Source organism: Meleagris gallopavo, chromosome 1 (genome assembly GCF_000146605.3).
Source record: "Meleagris gallopavo isolate NT-WF06-2002-E0010 breed Aviagen turkey brand Nicholas breeding stock chromosome 1, Turkey_5.1, whole genome shotgun sequence".
Classification (NCBI taxonomy): domain Eukaryota; kingdom Metazoa; phylum Chordata; class Aves; order Galliformes; family Phasianidae; genus Meleagris; species Meleagris gallopavo.
In genome coordinates this window covers 171,721,722-171,747,124 of record NC_015011.2, presented here as the reverse complement: position 1 = coordinate 171,747,124, position 25,403 = coordinate 171,721,722, and the positions used below count along the sequence as shown (strand labels likewise).

At 37.5% G+C, this 25,403-nt stretch overlaps 1 protein-coding gene across 1 annotated transcript in view; it reads right to left on the bottom strand.

The window, feature by feature from the left end:
- The window catches only part of LOC104917559 (serine/threonine-protein kinase DCLK1-like), a 60,118-nt gene that overhangs the window by 19,183 nt on the left and 15,532 nt on the right, over positions 1-25,403 (bottom strand). Inside the window, exon 2 of the mRNA XM_031552057.1 lies at positions 3,375-3,491. Coding sequence (XP_031407917.1) covers positions 3,375-3,491 — 117 coding nt within the window. The remainder of the gene's footprint in view (positions 1-3,374; positions 3,492-25,403) is intronic.

The window sequence follows — 25,403 nt, the reverse complement described above, 5'->3', positions numbered from 1 at the left end:
CTTGGCAACAATGTGCCAACTTTTACAAGAGAAGCAAGAATCAACGAAAAGGAATCAGATTCTTCCTAATTAGCTACTCTCTGTATATAGCTCACAGCGGGTTTTTTTGAGAGTACAATGTAATGATACAATTGATAATGATTTCTGCCCACCCTATATCACTACTTTTCTCAACTTTCTGCCTTTTATGATACAAAACTTAACAAAGTTGGAGACCCTGCACATAGCAGGGGGGTTGAAACTAGATAATAATTATGGTGCTTTTCAACCCAGGCCATTCTATGATTTTATGATTCTATGAAAACAATATGCCTTTCTTTTGGAATATATATATAGCCTATGATCAGAACAACTGAGTTCTTCTCTACTACTTCTTACGTTAATACCTAATGAGAAAAAATCTAAGACAGTCGTTTAAAGATGAACTAAAAACAGTTTAAAAGCACAGAGTAAAAGATACATATATAAACTTAGCAGTAACAACCTGACAGTAAAAGTGTAAACTTATGTTTTATGTGCTGGTCACACAATCACAGAATCACCAAGGTTGGAAAAGACCTTCAAGATCATCCAGTCCAACCATCCATGTATCACCAATAGTTCTCACTAAACCATATCCCTCAACACAAAATCCAAACGTTCCTTGAACACCTCCAGGGTCAGTGACTCCACCACCTCCCTCGGCAGCCCATTCCAGATCTTGATCACTCTTTCAGAAAAGCAGTATTTCCTAACGTCCAGCCTAAATCTTCCCTGGCACAGCTTGAAGCCATTCCCTCTAGTCCTATCAGCAGTTACACGAGAGAAGAGGCCGACCCCCAGCTCACTACAACCTCCCTCCAGGCAGTTACAGAGAGCAATAAAGTCTACCCTGAGCCTCCTCTTCTTCAGACTGAACAATCCCAGCTCCTTCAGCCGCTCCTCACAAGCCCTGTGCTCCAGACCCCTCACCACCTTTGCTGCCTTTCTCTGAACCCACTCCAAGGCCTCAAGGTCTTTCTTGCAGTGAGGGGCCCAAATCTGAACAGTACTGGAGGTACGGCCTCACCAGAGCTGAGTACAGGGGGACAATCACTTCCCTGTTCCTGCTGGCAACAACACAGTTTCTGATGCAAGCCAGGACGCCATTGGCCTTCTTGGCCACCTGGGCACACTGCTGGCTCATATTCAGCCGAGCATCAATCAATACCCCCAGGTCCATTTCCTCTATGCAGTCTTCCAGCCACTCTGCCCTAAGCCTGTAGCATTGCCTGGGGTTGTTGTGGCCAAAGTGCAGGACCCGGCATTTGGCCTTGTTGAATCTCATCCCATTGGCTTCAGCCCAGCTCTCCAGCCTGTCCAGATCCCTCTGTAGGTCCTTGCTACCCCCAGGTAGATCCACACTTCCAGCCAACTTGGTGTCATCCACAAACTTACTGCGGGTGCACTCAATGCCCTCATCCTGCACTCAATGGCCTCATCAATGGTCATTTATGGGACTCTAATAGTGAGATATTTAATGCGAAGAACGTGGAAAAAAATCATCTGCTCATATATGCTCTTGACAGTAATTGTTATATTCTGCTGCCTTTACATATATGTAATTCCAATAAACAGGCACTATTTTTAGGCCTACTGCATGGCAGAACAGTGAAATTTCTATGACATCTTCACTTCATGGGAGAATTTTGTTTTTTGCTTATTACCTAAGTGTCTGTGCTTTCTTTCCGCTGTTCTTTTATTGCAGTGTCTAACATCAAACTGTGTATTTAAATAAATTCACTGATTTTTTTTTATGTTTATATTTATTTTTTATGTTTGTTTATTTTTTTCTCTCTATTGGAGATTTAAAGTTTATTCATCTACACTTCCCAAATATATTTAAGTAAAAACATTACTATTTAACACATGAGAATGAGATCATGCAGTCACCATATTGCTAGTCTCATGGCAGAAACATTTTTTATGCACAGTAGGACTGCTCTTCCATACAAAAATGAACATACATAGATCAGTATTCATAACCTGTACTCACAATTAAAAAAATACTGGGGGAAAAAAACATCTGTAATATCCATGGACCAAGTAGAACCTCTTTTGCTAAATTTTAATTTAATTTTGTTCCATCGAGCTATAAATAAAATAACTTGAAGTATGTTTCAGTCTGTGCGCTTCTTCCTCACAACTGATACTTCTTTCCATCACCTCTTTTCAGTCTTTTCTATTTCAGATGTTCTTAAGACAGTGGGAGGCACACTGCCTCCCAGCCCTCCTACACACAGATCTACGCCTCTGTCTTTCATTGTGTTACCCCCACTTTCCTCCATCCCTGATCAAGAACACTTTTTTTCTTAGTCTACTCTTGTGAAAAATATGGTTCCACTCAATTCACACCTCCCCTCTTTGAAAGCATCTAAGAGCTCCTTGGCACCTGGACAGTTCTGATAGCCACCTCCCTAAGGACATTATGGTGCAGGATGCAGGTAACAAAAAGGTTCCAGTATGATGTTTGCCTCCCTGTAGGCAGAATACTTAAGGCAAGAAAAAGTGAGATGACTTTCACAAAGCTCTGACATTTGCCTCTTACAAAATCCATATTCACAAGCAGTGCTGCAACTTCTGGACTGGGTCTACTCAACTGGCCCATACCAAGTATTATTTGTACTTACGAATAACGATTTGTGCTGGCCCCAATACAGATAAATTATCTAATGTACTTCTTTTACTTATTTGTTTCGAAAAAGCTGCGAGGAGGAACTAGTCATAGAATGCTTACTAGGAGAGAACAAATAAGTCTCTCCAGGCAGAATTACAACTTATTAAAGCTTTTATTGATCCTCCTCCAACCTGTACCACTGCCTTGTTCAGCCAACTCTGACTTGCTTCTTCCTCAGCTATCTTTTTTCTCAAATTCACGTCTGCATTTACATTCTGTCTTTGCCCTTCTCCTCTTTCTCAATATGCTTATTATCTTTAGCCTATTCTCACTGCTGACTTGTAACTCTCTCAGAAACAAAATGCAAAAAAAAACCCTGAAATCTGCCATGTACAGACAATGGCACTACTCTGAGTGACTTGACTACTTTCTGAACTGTTTATTCAGTTCTTAGTAGAAAGAATACTTCTTTCTGTCAGTATTTATCTAAAAGAAACAATATCACAGAAGAACAATGAAGGAAAATGAAGAGCAATACTGGAGAATAATCTATGAAGTAGTAAAGAATTCTTTTATATCAGAAGACATTTCTTCTCATGTGCAACTGAGAGTTAGTGAATTTTTACTATCAACTATTTTATATATACATTTTACAGAAATATTGTATTTTAAGCATATTGCCAATTGCATTGAAATAAACTGCTTGCTGCTTTTAAGAAGAAATTCTTGCTTGCTTTACCTGAGCTGGTAGAAGCAGGAGACTTGCTGCGTCGGGATGGACCTGGGCTCTTGGTGGTGCTCCTTCGTGAACTTGAAGCTATTTTGGTATAAGAAGTAGATTTCACCACTCGACATTCTAAAAGACAAAGAAATTGCATAAGTTAGCAATTAAGAAAGCCAGCAAGATTCTGAAACAGAAAGAGCATGAAAAGCACAAACATTTAGCCCACGCTTGTTTTCATTCATCTTGAGGAGTTTTACGGGAAAATATAAAATCTGTATAAATGGCTCCATTAAAATCCAAGTACAGTATGTACCACTTTTCAGACAAAGAACTGCTGCAGTAAGCCAGACTTTCAGATACCATGGTTACTGCAGGTACTTAGGACAGCTTAATTTAAGAGTGCCAAGACAAAAAATTTATTTGCTTTTGAAGATTTCAGCACACAAATAATGCAGTTGTTTTTTTTTAAATGATTAAGTTGCAGTGTAAGCATTTTTGTCAGCCTAGTAGTAACCTCTGGAAGAACTGGAAGGCTGCTTTCATATATCAGAATGTTAAGACTGTACAAGATGACGCAGGTGTCTGTCACTCATGAAAGATTTGAAGAAAGTGAAGCAGGTTTGTTGCTCCTGCTTAATCCTCTGGTGAGCAACAGCCCACATTGTGTAGCACACGCAATTCATCAAAGGTTGAGGGAAATGGCACTACTTGCTCATAAGAGACATCAGTAAAATCAGTGAAGAGGCGAAATTACCCTCCCACTTGAGAACACTGCAAGATGTTCAGGTTAGGGTTTATATACACCCACACAGCTCTGTAGGCATTCTTGCATTACGCCTGCAAAATGGTTCTTGGCCTGAGGATGAAAGAACTCGGTGTGCATAAAGCTGATGTCTTGCAGTCATAATGGATACTAAATTAATCACTAGACAAATTATACAGTCAGGACCAAAAAAATATTCCACTTCTTAGCCAGACAATTAGAAGTCTGCAGCAATGTTTATACTGCATTCACCTCAAAATGTCAGTATACTTCACTTCTTTAAACATAAATAAATAGACATTTATTTCTGTATCAGACCTGTTCCCCATTTTCTTCCCATGGTTAAGTTTCTCAAAATAGGTTAAGAGAAATAAACACGATTTTTTTTCTCCCTAGTAAGAAAATACTATGTGCAAGCCTGCACATTATTTAGTCTCCACAGACGATCAGTGAAGCCTGTAACATAGTTTAGACAGATTAGAGAACAAAGAAATAAAATTGAGCATAACTAATTAACTTAAATATCTCCACCAGTGAATGATGTCATGAAGTGTATTTCTCTTGGCTGCCCTAACTGCTTGTCTGTCGTCAAGCTGTTGAAGAAGATGGAAACAAGAACTGATGCATAACTGAAGGAATGTCCAGCACATCTGAGAGCAGATGACCATAGAAAAGCCCTGGTCTTCCCAAAGAAGCTTTTCTTCCCAAACTCTTCCACCTTCTTAATGGCTAGTAGTAGTAGTTAATTTCTTTCTGTTGACATTTTATGTGATTCATTCATTGCTAATCTCATTACATATCAAGTGACGACTGGAAATGGAGGAAAACATCTACTCTGTTGTATGAGTTGATTATCAACTGAAAACAGGAGGAAACAGATGAAAGCTTTCAGATAGACTCAAATAGGCAACTACATCAGAAAACTTACATGAGGTACTTGCACAAATGGGTGCTTCAGAAATTGTCTATACATTTCAAATGCAAACAGGTTCTTTACCTTGTTAACAAAGACTTAAAATGTCAAAACATTTAACAGTCAACTTCTTTGATTTTGTAAAATTATGATGCTATCCTAGTGTACGTCCCTATTCACAGGAATCAGTCAGGAAGGTAATTGAATATTTTAGGGGTCATTGAGCAAAAAGGCTGAAATAACATCATCTAGCCAAGTGAAAACCATCAGACTATATTCACTTGCTTAGTAAAAAAACCTTAAGAGTCCATGAGGAAAATAGCCAGCTTCTTAATGTAATATACTTTACTGTACATTAGGCTTTCCTTTACTTTCATCATATGAAGAACATAGTATCTGCATCCTTTGCTTCCAATTCATGCTATAGGCTGCACTTTATCTTTCATCTTATTGCAATTACTAATACCTACTTATGTTTTGAATACCTTATAACCACCCAAAGTTGGAATGAGGTTAGAGACAAGATCCTGCATTCAAAGGTGCATTCCCAGTCATGTTATTGGAAAGGAACAGGTAGAAGGTGGTCAGAAGAGGTGTCTAAATGCACATCTAAGTTATGTTTCTGTCCTACAAACAAAATCGTGTCTCGGTCAATATTCAAGATACCACTTACTTGGACCCAGCCTGTTCAGAAATGTGAAGTAAATAATAAAGTGGGAAACGAAGATGTGTAAACTGAAAGACAGAGGCATTTTGTCACTGAGCACAAACTGGAACACAGGAGGTTCCCTATGATTTTTTTTTTTACTTTGAGGATGGATAAGCAATGGAAGAAGCCTCATCCAGTGCTCTTTTCCACTGGAAGAAGCCCAGAGACATAGCAAAATCTCCACCCTTGGAGACACTCAAAAGTCATCTAGAAACAGACCTGGAAAACCTTTGTTGGACAAAATGTTACTCTGCTGCTTGCTGCAGAAAAGGTCTGAGCTTCCATTTATGTATGCAATTTATGTATGCAATGATATTGTCATATTAAGTTTGGAGAATAAAGTTTTACTGCAGACAAAGACCTCACTCAGTAAGGACACAACCATGGTTTGCCTCTTCTAAGACATTACCATAACCTGCCTGTTGCTATAGGAAAACAATCTGTACATAAAGAAGGGAAAACAAAATAAAAGTGCATTGTTTCTAAAACCACATTTTCTATTCAGTATTTACACTGGCAAAGAAATAAACACTCTCCTCTCTTCATCAGATAACTCTGATAACCATACAACAGGTGCTTGGCAAGCCATGAAATGGATTTTTTTCCCTAAATTTCTTTTGATGCCAAAACTACCAGAAATGGATCCAGATAGATGAGAATTATGCTCTTTCTCACACATGTGGGCATGCTCAGTGAAGAAGACACAATATTTTTCTATAGTATGTTCAGTGAGGAAAGAAACATTTCATAAAGCCCCAGTCCTTCCTCTCACTAGCGATGAAGATTAAAGTAACAAAATGATGATATCCATGGTAACATGAAGCAAAAGAAGGTCAATTTCAAGGTCTGATCACAGACTTCATTGCTTTCCAACTCAGTATATCAGATAAATAAGAATGTCTCTCCAGCCAAAACATCTTGCAATAAGATGTTCTATTGTATAACTACAGACAGAGTGACAAAGTAGGAGAGGTTAACACAGAAAATCAGCACTGAGACTAACAATGTAACACACTGCAGTGCCTCTCTAGCAAGGGATACTACCATGGGCATCTGGGGCATTTAATGGATTTTTAACAATAAGGTTAAGAAAAAACTGGAAATACCCCAGGGCTACTACTTGACCTGACTGAGACACCTCAGGGCCAAGATAATGAATGGAAAGTGCCTGAGATTGCACAGTGATGCCACTGAGTGTGCCAACTGGTACAAGCAGGAAGCCCAACATACTCGTGTTCTCTTGATTCTTCCTATTGTCAAATGCATAAAACGTTAGCATATGGTAACCATGGGATGCTAATGCACAGAATCAGAAAGCCTCCAACCTCCAGCTCTGCGATGTTCCACTTCCAAAATGCTAAATTAGCTTATGTGTTCATTAAATTTTACAATGAAAAAATTTTTACAAGAAAGCACCAGAAAATAACTAATCCACAATAAATACATCAGAAAATGAACAAATTTAACTTTTTTCTAGAAAAGGTTGTGAAAAGTTGTCTAAATTTCCAAGAGATTCGGCTACTCAGAATTTCACTCCATGAACTTCTTGAGCTGCTCTTCTGGGTTAAAATACCACTCTCTGTTGCATTTTGTCTTCTTTGAGGTCTGTGTGTAAGAGACAGATATTTATTTTTTGGTATCCTTGCCAATCTGGTTCTCTAGGATGAGAACATTTGACTTGCTTCAGCAACAGCTGTATCCTACAGATAAGCAAGGCAGGAGGATCAAGGATGTCCATGCTTGTTGGTAAGCCACTTTACTGTAAGCCTTAGGCTGGTACCTTTTACCACTGCTTAACAATGTCAGCCTCACTATCCATGTCCTCAGGCCAATCAGTCGATCATTACTCCAAATTTTTGTTTTTAATGTTGAGTGATTTGTTCCATGTTTCTAATTGGTAATGCAGCTAATAAGATTTTACTTTTTTGCTGCATTTATGCCTTCAATTAAAACCAGTAATCTTCTATTTGCAGAACTAAATTTCACTCTCTTCAGCAAAACGGAAATAGCATCATCCTCTCTAGCGGCACTGGTATATAATGCAGTTCACCCAACCCTACTGATGAATCAGAGGCAGCTATGGCTTGCAATTACAAAATGTTCATAAGGGTAACTATCAACCAGCTTCCAGAAAGGAAAGGGATATAAGGAGCTGTGCTAGGGCTTAAGTAATTTCTAATCTTCTGTTTTCATGGTCGTGTCGACTTCAATTTTGTTCTGCATGTCTTCCCATTCAATGTGTTTCTGATGTAGATGGACAGCGATGTTTGAGCAGAATACAAAATCCTAAAGTTTTATTCCATGCATTAAGTTATCTGCTACTGTAAATACTAGTTTTTTCTGACATCCTATCTTTTGATTTGATTTCTAACCACTTTTCTGCTCATTATGAGGATTAGGATCCCTGACTATTTAAACTGTGTCAAATTTTTGTAGCAATAAATACCTAGCTTTCTTTATTTATCCCTGAGAAACATGCTTTTATTGGGATATAAAATATAAAAAAGCTAAATTTTCTTTAATGTGAAAGGGTGTTCTCCAATTCTGAAACTAGGATAAGTGTTCACTGACAAAGAAAAAGCTTCATACAATAACTTCCAAGCTGTTAGGAAGCCAAGTATCTTCACTCAACCTAATAGGGTATTGAGATGTTTGTACTTCTCAGAAAATGGTTGGTAAGTTAGCAATAGTGAACGTATTTGTGAATCTGACTAGAATATCATGTAATATCACTGATATCTCATTCCGTCAAATTTCCTATTTTTCAATGTTCTTATTAGTTTCTCAATTCTGTGAAGTCATCCAGAAAGTATTCTTAAAAAGGGAAACTGATTTCACGTGTAACCATAACACTTCAAGAATTTCCTACTTTATCTTCAAACATGCTCCTGTGTGCATAACTAAAAGATGCTGTTGGCAGGATGGGACTCATTCAGAATTAGACAGCTAAAAATACCACTCGCAGGCATCAACTATTCACTCTACAGTCCTTCCAAAGTAATTGGAACACATTGATTAGTATGAGTTAGGAACCTGTACATTTTAAAGTATAAATTTTATTCATGAAATGACCAGATATAAATTACAGTGTTTGAGAACTGGTGAGCATACCCTAATTACAAGCTTTGTATGGGCTCTTTTACTAAATGCACATAGTAACGTATTTTTTTTCTGCATTCTGTGATCTTGCTGCAAATAGATTTTATCTTCCTACTTTATTATTTACTTATTTCAGTGGATTCCTCCCTGAGAGTGATTTTGTAGAACATGACACAAAGTTTGCTTATGTGCTGAAGTGAGGTTATTAGCAATGACTCTGAAAGGTGCTTACAGTGACAGTGGGTTTGGTCTCTTCTCACTGGTGACAGGTGATAGGACGAGGGGAAATAGCCTCAAGTTGCACCAGGATAAGTTTAGGTTGGATATAAGGAAAAACTTCTTTACAGAAAGGGTTGTTAAGCACAGGAATAGGCTGCCCAGGGAGGTGCTTGAGTCACCATCCCTGGATGTGTTTAAAAACCGTTTGGATGTGGTGCTCAGGGACATGAGTTAGTGGAGGGTTGTTAGAGTTAGGGTAGGATGGTTAGGTTGTGGTTGGACTTGATCCTGAAGGTCTTTTCCAACCCGAGCAATTCTATGATTCTATGATTCTAAGACTGAGTTGAAATAGGGAATTTATTTGCCATTAGCTAAAATACATCTCTAGCACACATGTAATCTTTAACATGTATGTCTTGCATGTCTTGCCACATACTGTAGTTCACTTCCAGAGATTTTAATAACCATTGCTTGTTAATCTTACTTCACTCAAGCTTTTTCAATGCTGATTAAAATGCTCCTTATTTTTCCCCTGCATTCAGAATCCTCTCTGGCATACCACACTATGAGCATTGATCAGAATATTGAAAAGTTAGTTTTAACCAGAAATCGTTAAGATAATACAACTGCATTACAACAGCAACTGAATGCAATATATTTCTTTAAATATATTCTTCATCAGACAAAGACATGTGCTGTCTTTGCTCATGACTGTCTATTTCTCTCTGTGACAAAAATATATTTACTGGATATATACTCTAACAGCAGGTATCATTTACCCCTCAAATACCTCGTGAAGTCAGGGGAAACATCCATCATTAGAGTGTCTTACTTTGTCTGCACAATTTGGATGGCGTTTTCTTGGCATTCACACAACTGCCAATGAAATTCATTCTCTCTGTTTTTCTGTTCAGCAAGATCAATGGATTGTTTTCCAGCTCAGTACAAAGAGGTAATATTTATCATATTATCTATTAAAATCATTTTGTTCTTTACTCTGAGAATAAACAGGCCTCCTATCCAGTCCATATGGTAAATATTAACATCTTCTTAAGCATAAAGCATAAAGGCATTCCAACATTTTTTTTATATATTCCAACATAATAGAAGTGATGATGTTGCAGTTTAACATATCATAGGTTTTTGGTACTGCTATCTCCTGTCTGAAGAGTATCACTTCCTCTAAATCATCTTCCAACTCAAGTGACTCTTTTGGAAGTTTACAAGCTTTTGTCTCTTTCACAGATAGAAAAGTAAAAAGTCCTCCTTTGCAAACACTGGCTTCAAGTAGAAAGTATAAGCTAAATATATAACTGAGAAACATCCATTCAAAATGGCCAAATTTTACACATTTTAACCAGGTTTCTTAAGCTACAGAATATACCTGCAAACTGATCTGTAGTCGTAGAGAACAACATGTATTTAAAGAGAACATCCTACTTCTGCTTTTGAAACTTTTTTGTATAAATCTGAAAATTTACAATGCATTATGGTCTAATAAATTAATCACGCAGGATGAAGTTTTAAAGCCTTTCTACCCAAAAAATAAAGCACACTGTACTGGGAGAAAGATTGCTGTCAGAAAGGTTAAGCATAAACCAAATTCCCATAGCATTTACACAGGTAACTGATTGTATTGGGAAGGTGTCTTGCACAAAAAGAGGATATACAAGCATACATTAACCACCACGATAGACTAAAACGACAACTATAGTTCTTTTTTGCTTATTTGTTTCAATTTTCATTATAAGGACTAACTGCAATTACATGGATACTGCAACTTTACCAACAGAAAGATTAGAATGCTACAAGCAGAACAGGTTAGAGAGACTCCTTTGATAACATTTGCAAATTAGCTAGACATGAAGATCATCTAGGGACAATCTTTAAGCCAGAAAACATTATTTTTTCAGAACTGTGAAGAGCGGGTGAACTTCCAAGAGACTAAAAAATCCAAAGCAATTGCTTATCTTTAAAAATGGGACAAAGCAGTAAACTATGAATTGCAGGACAGTCAGCCTAACTTGAGTTTTCAGAAAACAGTAACTGAAATGAGCACGCAATAAGGATGGAACCACCTCTCCTATGAGGAAAGGTTGAGGGAATTGGGCTTGTTTAGCTTGGAGAAGAGAAGGCTCCAGGGAGACCTCATTGTGGCTTTCCAATATTTGAAGGGAGTGTATAAAAAGGAGAGAGTTTACAGGGGTGGATAGTCATAGGACAAGGACAAGGAGGAACAGTTTTAAACTGGGACAGGGGAGGTTTAGGTTAGATATTTGGAGGAAGTTTTTCACACAGAGGGTGGTGAAGCACTGGAACAGGTTGCCCAAGGAAGTTGTGGATGCCCCATCCCTGGAGGCATTCAAGGCCAGGCTGGATGCGGCTCTGGGCAGCCTGGTCTGCTGGTTGGTGACCCTGCACATAGCAGGGGGTTGAAACTGGATGATCTTTGTGGTCCTTTTCAACTTAGGCCATTCTATTATTCTATGACTCTAACCAGGTTCTTTTCAGTAGTGCCCAGTGTTAGGACTAGAGAAAACAGGAACAAACTAGAGCACAGCAGGCTCTGTCTTTTTCACCAGGATTTTGAAATCTAAGTCCCAAATTAGGCAAATTATTATCAATAGAAATTGCATTTGAGTATTAGAAAACAAAGGCAGATAGTTATCTATAGTTCCTACTCTCCTACTATGACAATGAGCTGAGGGTCTTGTTTCTGAGTCTGGTACTATATCAATATTTTTCTTAATAATTTAGTAAGCATTTTAAATTTGGAGATGGCATCACCAAGGGTAAAACTACAGTGAATCCTGAGGATGTCATAAAAAAAACCACAAACAAACAGCAAAACAGAACAAGTCCAAAGCACCACATCCAGGAAAATAAGCAACAGAAACAAGGCAGAAGCCAACTCACTGCATGCATCAGTTGTGTAAATGCTAGACAACAGTTCTGCTAAGAGGGAGGTAAGTGGGTCATATGCTGAATCTGAAGCCAACAACATCATCCTGCTGACACAAACAGGACCACTGTATAGAGGACACCTGAATTGTTCTGCTTTCCTCAGGACTACTAAAGTGTAAGGTAACACAACAAATAAACTTCTGTGCATCCCATTTATAAACAGAGTTCAGAAAACACCAAGAAAGAGCACAACTTTGGGACACGTAACCAGTGAAAGGTAAGTAATATAAATGGGATCATAAACTCATAATATCAATGATAGGATAAAAATTGCAGCCAATGGTATGCAGCAGAATGCCAGGAAAAGAATCAATTTCCTACTTAGTGGCTGTATCACAAGTAGGACAAAAAAGAAGGTTGATTTATTGAGACAGGAGGAAATACGTTTTTAACTGGAAGGATAAAGAAGCATTGGAGTAAATCACATAGAGGACTTATTGAATTTCCCTAACTACAACAGCGCAAACAGGTTGGCCAGAAACCTGCAAAGTCAATTTGGGTACAGCAAGTTCTCCCTTGGGACCTCTCAGGTCTCTTCTATAGTTCTTTTGATTAAGCCCCCTTGTATGACTCATCTAAGGTACTCTAAGGGTTCTTCATGTCAGCACTTCTGTCTGGTCTTAACCGAAAGATAAGCAAAAGGAAGAGAAGCATTCTAACATAAAACTGAATGTAAGTCCAAGAACATTTTAGAAAAGTGGTTGCTTAATGGATGAATTAAAGTCAGTAAAATTTCCTGAGTGGGGCAACTATTGAGAGATAAATCGTTTATTGAAATGACAGAGTGATTAGCTTTGTCTATCACAGCAGGGCATTAGCAGAATTGATATCCCCCAAAATGCATTTTTTCCATCATAGACAATTCAGAATCTTGTTGGCCAATATCCTGTCATCCCATTAAGATGTATATATACTCATTCCAAACCAACAATATGACGGAAGTTATTACTGTGAGAAACAGTTTCTAAGTGACTTCATGGATTACATCTTTTTTTACTCTCATGGAACAGACCTACTTGATGTGATGCTGGAGTTGCCGGAGGAGGCATGCGTCTGTCTACATCTTCCACAACTCAATCTGCTCTAGAAACACTAGGTTTTGCTTAAACAGGCATGTCCAAATAAATATTTAGGAAAAAAAAAAAACACAACAACAACAACAACAAAAAAAAAACAACAAAACCAAACAAAACCACAAATGCTAGTCCAGTTCAGGAGAAGCTGTCATAAAGTAAAAAAATAAAAGCCAACCAAAACATGTTAGCCCACACCATCTTCTGAAGCAGTCTTGACTGTAACCATTCAGAGGAAGGATTACAACTTATTATGCAGCTGATGCTTAAATAATCAACATGCAGTGAGTAGGCAAGGGTGGCCATGGAGAAGCTAACTGCTTATTTAGAGGTCTACATTTATATCCATTAGGCTAGGATAGAAGCAATGCTTTACACTATACTTTTGAAAATCACAAATGGCACTCATGATACTATACGATATGTCAGTGGATTGTGTCTCATTTTTTGAATCTTAGACCCATGTGATTTTCTGTTCTACAAAATAAGGTTCAAAAAAAATCTCCAGCTCTGTATCTTTTCCATTAACTAAATACATATATAAAAAGCAGAGCTAAGTTTTTAAAAATAAAAATAAAATTTTCCTTAGTATTTGAAGAGAGTTGTCATATGGGTTGACAAAATTCTGGGCTGCTTCTCTGTCGAAGTCATTTCACAACTATGAAAGATGAAAAAATAATTAATTTAACAAGTTTTTCTATATTATTCTTTATGAATCATTCACAATTTCTCAGATAAGGTTGTTATTTAAAGTCTTACTTCTCTGAAATATGTATTTAGAAGTCTGGGATTATTCAATATTTAAGAGTGTTCCTAGTCTTGGAAGAGATGCAACACTCAGAAGCTGTTTCTGAATAGATAATGAACAGCTAACAGTAAAGACCTGATGCTAAGCCAATGTTTAATAACTTATTTTCTACAAATATTCTCAAAAAGGCACTCAAGTTCCTGAAAAGTCATTCCAACATTCTAATTTTATACTAATATTTTCAAAACCAAAAACCCCTAACAAAGAATTCCAAGCAAGCTGAAACCAAAAGTTAAATTAAAGATCAGACTTATTCGCAGGAAATATTTCTATCTTCCTCTTAGCTATTCAAAGACAAAATTTGACTTCTATCTTGCAAACTAACTCAAGAACATGTATGTGGATCTTGTTCAGAGTTCGAAACATTGAATTAGGAAGTAATGGAAACAAAAAAATTCAATGCCTGAATTTCTCAGTGTCCATTCCACCAATATCTGGATCCCAAGAAGCTTTTGCAGAACATCACGAAGCTGCTTGATAACCAAAATGCAGAAAAAGTGAGGGCAAAATATCCTTCCAGTAATTTTCTTATTTGCTCCCAACGTCACCATGGTTTTGCCAGTGTCAGTCCCAGCTTCCCATATGTCTGTTTCTCCCACAAAAAAGCCTCTGCACTTTCTCTGACACCATGTCCTATGAATAGAAAGCCCTCCCTGGGGCGAGCTGCAAAAAGCAGCTTTCTCCTCTGTACGATTCCCCGATGATTTTATAGTTTAACTATTGCAATTGGGATGATGTAACACAATGCAAAACAAACAGATGGGCAAGAGATGTAAAGCATGGCCAGGCCTAAACTGGAAACCATCACTGCCAGAAGTGTTGTGGGGCTCACAGCTGCTGACATCGCTCCTGGGATGCGTGCGCGCTGAAGCTTTGCTGGCAGCTGCACTGCTGGCCGAGGTTTGCAGCATGTGGTTCTACTTAGGTGCCACAAGCTGGGCTTTGTTTGCTTATTCCCTGTTTACATGTGCCTGCATGCAAACCTGTGGAGATAAAAGGTAATTCGGGTTGCAAACACCCTGTTGTGTAGATCAGGCGTGTTTTCCTACACTGGAAGAATGCTCTGAACAAATGGGATTTTCTAATGAGGCCTGTTTACTCTGTGACTGCAGCTTAGAGATCTGGAGATATCATTTCCTTGGGCTTAACTGAGAACTGGTAGCAACCTAGCTACAGGAAAATGGAGCTCAGAAGGGTAAATTAGCATATGTACAGCTCTGTGCTGCAGCAGCAGACTGCTCAATGGCAGGAGGGTTTATTTAAATCTCACTTGGACATCTCTAACATTAAACAAAGGGAATTCTGTGATGGTACTGAAGAAAAACAATCAGTCCCAGTCCAATTTCTTTCTGACTTATTATCTACCACACTACCTTTATGTGACAGAAAGTGCAACTCATCAGTAATGTAAAAGCAGAGAACCAGAGACATTTCTCTAAGGGAAAGTAATTCTAACAATGAGGAAATGTTAGAAGACACAACTATTATAAACTGATACAAGTGCAGTGATAAACCACAAGGGCAAACCAAGCCCTCAAGAACTAATTGCCTAATCTCAACCCATCACCCCACAGACTGCAACTGGGAAATGCTGTTCTGCAGCAGTTATGGCCTAAAGTCCCCTCAAAGAACACCAGAGAGACTGAAATATGTGTCTGAAGTAACCAACTGAAATAGCTGAAGAAGTGCAGTAAGTTCCAGCCCCACAAGCAGCTTCAAACAAGCATAACCAATCCAAAATGTAAATTACCTTCTTGCTTGACGGGGATACTGTATAGCTCTACAAGACTAAAATGAGGAACCTCACTGGTGCGAGGAATGCCATGAAAATGCGTATCTCTAGAGGCTGAAACAAAGTACTGTAAGTCTGGGTTATTCATAGGTATAGAAGTTCAAAGCTATTATGGGAATAGGAGAAGATTTCAGGAGAGTATAAGTACTGAATGCATACTTTATTTCCAGCAGAGCAGGGTTTGTAGGATCTACAATATCAGCATAAACATCTGCCCTGCTTTGAAATGGATGAATGCAAACAAAGATTTTTATTATGATCATTATTTCTTTGATTCCTTCACTGAGATTTATATTTTATATAGATTTATATTTTATGGGTTAAATATTAAAAACATAGATAAAGACAGGTTTCTCTGCATTTCTCCTCCCAAACCTAACTCTGTATTTTAACAAGCTTGAAAATTTCATTTCTAAGTCTAACAGTTGAATTACACAGTTATTATCAGCAAATTGGTCCACTTCTAATTATTACTCAGGTATCAGGAGACATGAAAGGAATCAAATGACAAGAGGATAAAATGATCCATACACATTTTACTGAGGCTTTTTTTTTTGTACTATTGATGCAAAGATGATGGAAAAATTTACACAATTGCTCACAAAACTAATCACAGACTTCGAGGCAGAAGACATCATCAACCACAGTTCCTACTCACAGGCACCTCATCAATGATTTAACATGACAGAGAGGATTGCAGCTTCATTATCTGGTAATATTTTATTTATTCATATTTAATTACCGCATATCGTAACAATTCAAAACTTGACTGCGTTGCAGAAGATGAGGGAAAGAATGAAGCCGTTATAGTGGCTGCTGTGCTAACACATCTGCTTCACAGACCTACAGGGATTCACTGAGCCACAATACATAATAAAAGTGAAAAAACACTTATATTCTACAAATGAGTTACAAATTCTCCACATTAAAATTGGGTGAAATAAACAATAATGTCTTAACAATTCATGTAGCGGACACGAAGAATCCTATTTATCTTCATTATATGCTGAGAGTGTTTGGACCAAAATCCCCAATTTAGGTGAACCATGAGGAGGATAAAAAATGATGGCAGGGAAAAAAAAGTAACATGACAAATTAGCAGAACCAAACCTCTCCCCCAGTGGGAGGGAGAGGTGAAGGCCAAAGGGTAGATTAATCTTGCTATATCATATGGTCTTGATCTTAAAAATTTCTCTGCATGTTTAGCAGAAATCACACGCACAATGGGGAGACTTTGAAAAGATCAGGAGCCAGTGCAGATTAAGATGAAATGGGGCCAGATCCAAAAAGCCGTCAACCTCCCACCCTTTCCTGCAGACTCCCATGTGGGCAGGAGATTGTTTCATGGCTCCAAAGTGCTTGTCTGTGCTGAGCTTGTTGATGAGTATTCTTGCTCTCTGCGTCTCTGGTGGAGGAGGAAAGTTTTGACTTCTCTTTTCACAGAAGCCTAAGCTGCAGCTGTGGACACAGGTCTTTGTAACCCCCTTGCTTTGGGGTTCCAGAAGTAAAATGTGCAGAACCTGGCCAATTCAACCACAAAAAAGTGGATTCACACTCATAACAAACAACAAAATAAAATAAATGGAACTTTTGAAAAGGAAAAGAAATGAAAAATTTCCTGAGATCAGTTTAAAAACAGAAATATGAGAAAAAAAAAGGCTCAAGAAGATGATGATCAGGTTACTGCAGCTTACCAACTTACTGAGTGTCAGCTGAGTCACAGCAATTATCTGCATATATCCATGGTAAAAGTGAGTAAATGCAACGTGGCTTAGCAAAGCCTACAATAAAGGAAGATTCAATTATATGCACATGGACAATTACTACAGCTCAGCTGATGTGCGATTGCTTTTTAAGCTACTGAAATTGCTTGTGTATCCAAACCTGAAGTCTACAGCCAAGCAAATAATTTAGAATTAAAAACTGATTGTTCAGTGTCTTAAATACTTCATTCAGTGAGACTCCTGATCACAAGAAATGATGAAAGAATCCTAAAAAGTCCATGTGATGTAGTTAGTATTGACCTGAAAATTCAAATATATCTAGTTTGTAAATTGTTTGACTAACTTGTTTTCAGAGCATTTAGGTACAAGGCATAAGTCTATCCACACAAATCTAACAGCAGTGTTTTCATTCTCCTTTAAGATAAAAAGATAATTTGTTCCATGATTTATGATCTCACTGACTTCCTGTATTGAATTAGGCAGCTGAAACAATCCCTACCATCCTGACAATTATTCTTGATATGGTTACATACACACACATACACCGACAGATACATTTTACTTCAATCGTTAGTATAATTGAATAATTTTATGAAAAAGGGTTAAACATCAACAAATAACGAACTGTCCCAAACATCTGCTCAGAACTTTTGCAATACCGAACGTGCAAAGCAGGCCAAGTGTAAACACTAACATAATTCCCAATTTACACTGGCACAACCACTGTATTAAGTAACTTGAGAGAAGCCACATGTCAGTCAGGTATTACGCATCCCTTAATTATGAAGAGTAATCTAACAAATATATTTATAGCTATTGCTACTTTTTTTTCTCTGTTTCCTAATTGGATTACAAATCTATTTGCTCTTTCAGTACTACACGATAAATGTCTACCAACCAAATTGTTACACACTGAACTATTCAGAACCTTTCTTTTCTCTCCACAGTTTTGGTTTTTGTTTTTTTTTTTTTTCTGCAACCAAAGCTTTTCACTGGATTCCCTCTGATGTTTATATGTGTTTGAATGAAATGTATTGAATTTTACCTAATGCAATGCATATGTTTACAGCACATGGTGTGCGCATGCTCCATTGTTAAAATACTGAAGAACTGAACTGGCATCTCTGAAAGTTTTACTGTTTCTGATTCTTGCTTCCTCTTCGATTTTCCCACCCCTCAAGTCCAAGTGGAACATCTGAGTGTACCAGATTAAACAATAGACCCTTTATTTGAAGAAAATCCACAGGAAACATTAAAATTTTCTTAAATGGAGAGGTGAGTATACGGGAGGGAGAACAGGAAAACGCCAAGGAACCGAACTGAAACCTGTGTTTCTTGGGGACAGAAATTTAAACCCATCACCAATGGGTTTGTTCTACCAATCATACCAGTCTTAATGAAGTAAGCTGAAGGATAACTGTGATGGCAGCTTGGGGTTCCTCCGTCCCTCACATACTATACCTTCTCTGCTTTTTCCCTCCTATAGGGAGGGGAAAAAGAAGATAGAAAAAATCTCAGGTAAACAGGGAGGGATGAATGAGGGAAGAAATTCTCCCTTTCCATGAGAAAGCCTTTCTTCAAGGCTTTTGTAGATGAACTCTAATTCAAAAGCACAAAGAAGAATTAGGTGTTTTATTTTTGTCTTTTTCTACACAACTTTCCACATATTCATGCATCTCAATAGGATACAGGCTACTTTTTTGTTGTTGTTGTTCCTTAAATTGCACCTCAAAGAGAATAAAGGAGCTAATAAAACCTGGAGAAATTATACAGGGAATGTACATTGTTTCCCAGTTCAACTTGATGAAGAAGCTTTTTAGGTTAACAGAACTCTACATTCTTGGTTTAATACAACACTTGCTTTACACTGTGACAAACGAGCAATTAATTTCTTTTTAATCTTTAGGTTACTTTAAGTAATATGGAAAAATCCTACAGAATTTATTTTACATGTTAATGTTGTGGCATCTCTCCTTTCCCTCATCCCAAATCTCAAAGATCCAGTCCCCAAAGCTAACTGCAGATCTTCTATATCTGGATGCAATTGTATCTAACAAAAGATCTCTATATACGTAGGTCTCTAAATATTTTATGGCTCCCTTAGCAATTTGAAATGAAAAATAAATCTCTATGGAAGCAACAGAATTGCAGCATAGCAGTGTACAGCTAATCTCCACACGATTAATTTTATATCTCAGGCAAAAGCTATTTTTCTCTTTATGCACGTAGGGGGTGGGAAAATATGTGGTGATTATACTGTATTGGTACTATAGTTGGGGAGAACACCTACATAAAGCAAAAGCCTTATGCTTCACTTAACTTCTCTGGCTTTCTTCTACCATCTACTAAGCAACAAAGGGAAACAATCTTACCTGTTTTCACCTTTTCAACTAAGAATATTAATCAGTTGCTTTAAGCTGTTATCAAATGTTGGGCCTAGATTCACATTCTGAGACTCAGCTCAGGAACTGCATGAGCTGGATTAAGAAGAATCCCTGCACCCGTCCTAGTGAAGCTTGACTTGCCCAAGCTGGGTAATTCTTCTCTAAGATTACTGGTCAAAATTCACCTTCATTTGAACAAGTCTGCATCAAAAACAGAGTTATATATTTCAGTGTTCAATATGTGCACTTCAGTGCACATTCTCAACTTGCACAACATTATTTTAATTGAGTTACAACCAAGGGATTATGACATACTGTACTCACTTAGGATGTTCTTAGATTATACTTAATTCTTAGATTATATGTAAAAAAACTTTTATCTAGACATCCACTTTTTCCTCAATTTCCTTAAATAAATCATTATACATATGTCTGTCTGTAGTGATAGACCTTTTTAATTATGAAGGTTTATTTTTTTCTCTTAACATATGAAAAAGAAATTTCCATATACATCTTATCTAATGGGGATGAGTGAATGCTTATGTAACCGCCTTCCTTGAATGTTGCAAGCTTGTAATTAAGCTTCTGTTTATTGGGTGTTTGGTTTTTTGGGTTTTTTTTTCTTTTTTGGAAAAAAAGTACTACCAGCTTAAATAGAGAATTCTGGGGCTCACTCCAAAGACTGCCAAAGTTAAAGCACAAAAGATGAAAAAAAAATTACTTGAAAGACCACAATGCAGTACGGTTTCTCCCATTTGGGTAAGTACATCAGAAATCCACAATTATTTCCAAAAAAATAGCTTTCATCTGTAAGAAGCAAGGGAAATAAAATTTGGTTGGTTTAATTTTGGTTCAAAGATCAGTAACATCTCAAAGTGAAGTTTACATAAGAAATGTCATTCCCAAGAAATTTACAGGACACAGAAACTTTGGCTTCATTACAGTATTCCAGAATGTCCTTAACTACATCGTGCAGCCAGAAACAAGATCATTGTCTACCAGCATCGCATCACTTCTGGAGGCTTATTCTGTCTGTCACATCTATCCCCTTGTGTCTGGAAGTATGTGGGGGTTTGGCTTGTTTTTGTTTTAACGATACACCAAGGCAGTGAAGGAGTAGGAAGAAAAATTGGGAAAGAATAATGTATGAGTTAACTGTAAAGATATCACAGTGGAATATGTGATCAACAGTGCAAAACCCAAAAAGAATCAAGGAAAAGAAAACAGCAAATACTGTAATCCTGATACGAATGGACAAACTGAGAAATCGTATTTGATGGGCTGGAAACATCAGCTGCAGTACGCAGAAATGATCACAAATTGAAGATCTGAGAAGATTGTATGAGGGAAAGAATCTAGAGACAGATGTAAGAAAGGTGCTGCCCTGGCAAAGGAGAAGTCCATAGTGAAGGACAAACACCAGTCCTGGGTACACAGGAATTCAGAGGAATTCACATTCAGAAGACTGATACAGTTTAACACAGTAGGGGTGGCTCAGCACCACACAGTTGTTCACTCACTTCCTTCCCCCCCCAAGTGGAATGAGGGAGAGAATAAGAAAAACCCAATAAAGTAGAATTTGTGGGTTGAAGTAATGATAATTATTCAAAATAAGTGATGCGCGGCACAATTGCTCGCCACTCATAACCAATGCCCAGACAGTCCCCGAGCTGTGGCTGCCTCCCCAGCCAATTCCCCCTCAGTTTTATATTTTTTTGTACAATGTCATAATAGTATGGAACATTCTTTCAGCCAGTTTAGGTCAGCTGTCCCCTACCAGCTCATGCTCATGCTGGTCCTTCATTGGCAGGACAATACAAGAAGCTGAGAAACTGAAATGTCCTTGTCTCTGTGCAGCACTGCTCAGCATCAACTAAAACACTGGTCTGTTAACAATGCTGTTTTTCTCCTTAAGACAAAACACAGCATCATATCAGAACCTACAAAGAAAAGAACTACTTTGTTCCAACTGAAACCAGGACAAAGACTAAAAGCACCAAATTTTCTACTACAATTCTTGTTATTACAGCGTTACCAACTGCTTTTGGCATTACTTTGAATCTGCAAAATCATCACACGTACTCACTGAGTTCTACAGTTAGCAGTCACAATACATTAGAAAAGTTTAAGTTTCCATTCATCATCACTCTTAACATCAGTATTGTTTCAAATGCCTGCATTATGAGAAGAAGAGGCACTAAAGAGACAAGTTCAGAAGGATAGATGCAACTTACTTTTTCAGTTTAAAGTCTGACTTAAAACCTTACAAGGATCGACTTCTATTTCAAGCTTCAGATTTAATAACACGATCTGCAATATCTAAATTATCTTCTTACTTCTAGACCTTCTAAATGCTTTCGAATGTTGTGTAACTTGCTTTTAAAATTATCTTTTCTTGAACAGTTCAAACATCAAGCTACGTAAAGTCATAAAAGATAAAATGTTTTAATACAACAGATATTTTTGTTTTTACCAAAATTAGTTCATATTCCTAGATCTTGACAACATGTTGAACATTCTTTAAAACCTTCATTTTTTTTTTTTACCATAAGTGATGTTCCATAAATTCTATTGAATTTTATTATTTTTACTTTGACAATTTATATATTCAGACATCCATGAGCACCTGACTCTTGTGAGGACTTAGATTCCCAGGCTATTATTTGCATGAGAAATCCTACCTGGCACAGCTGCATTACTCTCTAGACACTAAGCTGAACAGATAATTCAGTATAAACATGCATTGTTGTTTTTGCAGCTGTAATTAGTACTATTACTTAATCTACATTTTTTAAAGAAAATGGCAATTTAATTTTTTTGTACATCCACTGAAGTACATGTCAAGAAATGCACAAAGAAACACTAAATTATTCCACTCTGTGACTCATATTTACAACACTGACACATTTAAAAGATATTTGGTACCAAGAACTTTTGTTTCTCTGTAACTCACGTGTATAATGCTGCCTAAAGCACACCATCAGCCCTCCTTTCTACTGCAAAACACATTATTGGGATTACATTAAGTGGAACATTACAGTTCACTTCAACCAAACATTCAATTGAACGTTATAGTTGAAGCTGCTTGATACCTCGTTATAAAATGTTGTTTACCAGTTGCTTATAAAATACCACGAAAACCAACTTTGTGGATTGAAATTCCATGTTGGCTGCCTGTTCCCAGGGTGATTTACTCAATTTGCAAGTCCTCAACTGATTCTCAAATCTTAGAGAAGTTTAGGAGAAAGTTTATTATAATTTATCAGGATGAAAGAAGTCTGAGAAAACAGGGATAGAATAGAGCTGAAAACACCTGATTCCATACAAACTTTTTTGTGTGCGTGATTTACACACCTATTCAGAAAAGAAAAAGTCTGGACAAAATTCACACTTTTAGAAGTGAATATTTATGTGAGTAAAAGACTTCAGAAGTCTCTGGATCTTACAGGGATGGTTTATGAAGACCCTGGAGAACACTCCTCTACAGCTTCTACCCATGGAATGCATGGGTGCTGTGGCATGCACTCAATATCTTGCACCCAGAGATGTAAGGGAGAAATGTACCTTTTGGTTACCCTTCCTGATAGCCACAGGCTACTGATACTGCAGGCACAGAAAGCAGAGCTGGATGCTCGGCGGCTTGCACTTTCAGCGCTGACTGTTAGCAATATCAGAGGAAGGAGGAAGCAATCATGCTGAAACAGTGAGGGAAGCAGACCACAGTGAAGAAAAATGTACTTTCAAAAGCAACTTAACCTCCGAATTTTCAAAATACTTCTCAACCCAATCTAATATTTTCAAGTATCATTACAAGAGGCTTTGGTAGAAACATTTATATGCATTTGTAAGTGTGCTTGTATCATATAGATGTTTAGAAATAGAAACATTTTACCAGGTAACAAACAATAATGAATGAAACTACTTCTGAGATAAAAAACATAATAAAACTGAAAAGAAACCCTCTGAAATGAGGAAGTGGGAATAATATCCCTAAAAGACAGAATCTGTACACTGGCCCTTACAGTTTTGTTCTCATTTGTGTGCAACACACATGCGCACATCTGTCTGGAAGGTAACTTTTAGATCTTTCCTTACACTGTATCTGCTCTTATCACTGTCTATTTTTAGCTATTTCCATATTCTATTTCTATTCTGTCCTTCTCTATCACAGATGGCACACTGCCACTCAGCTGGTTACAACATGAAGTTAGAGGGAAACAAGAGCACCAGCAGATTCATTTGGAGATACTTTAAAGGTAAAAGACATATTAGAAAATGTAAGTACAAAACATCTTTAGCAGCATGCTCTAACAGCTCCTCACTAGCATTCCTAGGCAATGTGGATCACCTTTACCCTTTGAAGAGGTGAGCCAAAGAAGGGTCAGCTTGAAAACTGTGCATAAAGCACATTTGGAATTGCCGCACCACATTTGCTAATTAATCTCTTTGCATATTACAGCTGAAGCATCTAAGAAAACAACACAAGTAATATATGCAAACGTTGAAAAAATAAATGAGTCTTCAAACCTATTAAAAAAAAATTCTACTAACATCCAAGCCCTAGACAATTTTGTTTCTATTTTGCCACTGCTTCTCTGTGAAGTTACAGCTTCTAGCTAACCCATGCACTGTTTCATACCCTCAAGGATCAGATATTTAAGTCTGAGATTTTAATTAGAGCACTGTGGCTTTGAAATACCCAGGAGACATATATTACTGTTACAATTCATTCCATTTCTTCTTTCTTCATTACTAGGTTTGCAGATCACAGGCAACTCCAAAGAAAATTAGGCCAACTTCAGCTGCAACTGCAATGGTGACAGTCACATATTCTGCCTAGTTAGGCACTTCTAGTGCACAAACTATGTGGGGCTTAACCACATCCAGAGTGGGAGACCTGACAGCAATACTACTTCAAATGATAAATGCATAGCAAGTGAGTCCTGCCATAGGAAGAATGAAATCAAACCTTTAAAAGCTGTGTTTTAGGATGAAGATCTCTTTTTTCTCTCTTCTCCCAATTCTCAGTGCATGAACAGTTCCACGTCAGTATACTGTATACTGTAATGGGACATTATATATAACCAAGAATTACATTTGACTTATTTGTCCAAGTGTTTACTAGTTCACTGTAATTGTTTCCAGCAATCTAAACTGCTAGCCACACAAAAAAAAAAAAAAAGGAATTTTTGTCCTAAGGAATTTTAAAGGAAATAACTGAACCTCCTTAATTAGGTCTACAGTTTCAGCAAGACCTATCTATTTCCAGCACCATGAATTCATTCTGAATTCATTCTTAATGAATAATGGTGTGAAGGAGACTCTGACAAACAATAATCTGCAAGGTTTCTCTGTGGTCTTTCATATCCTGTTGTCTCATCTAGAAGGTCTTAAAAGAATTAATCTGGCGCAGTTTCAGCTTTAAGGATTTGTCATTGTCTGAATATCCCCCACCTGAACTCTCAAAGATTCCCATTCTGTACTATACTCACATACTCCAGCTACCCTGACATTAAACAACTCAAAGAAGTCCCACTGAACTACCTCTGTATTACGAGCAATTCTTGCTCTACACCTGTGTCTCTATCAGTACGTG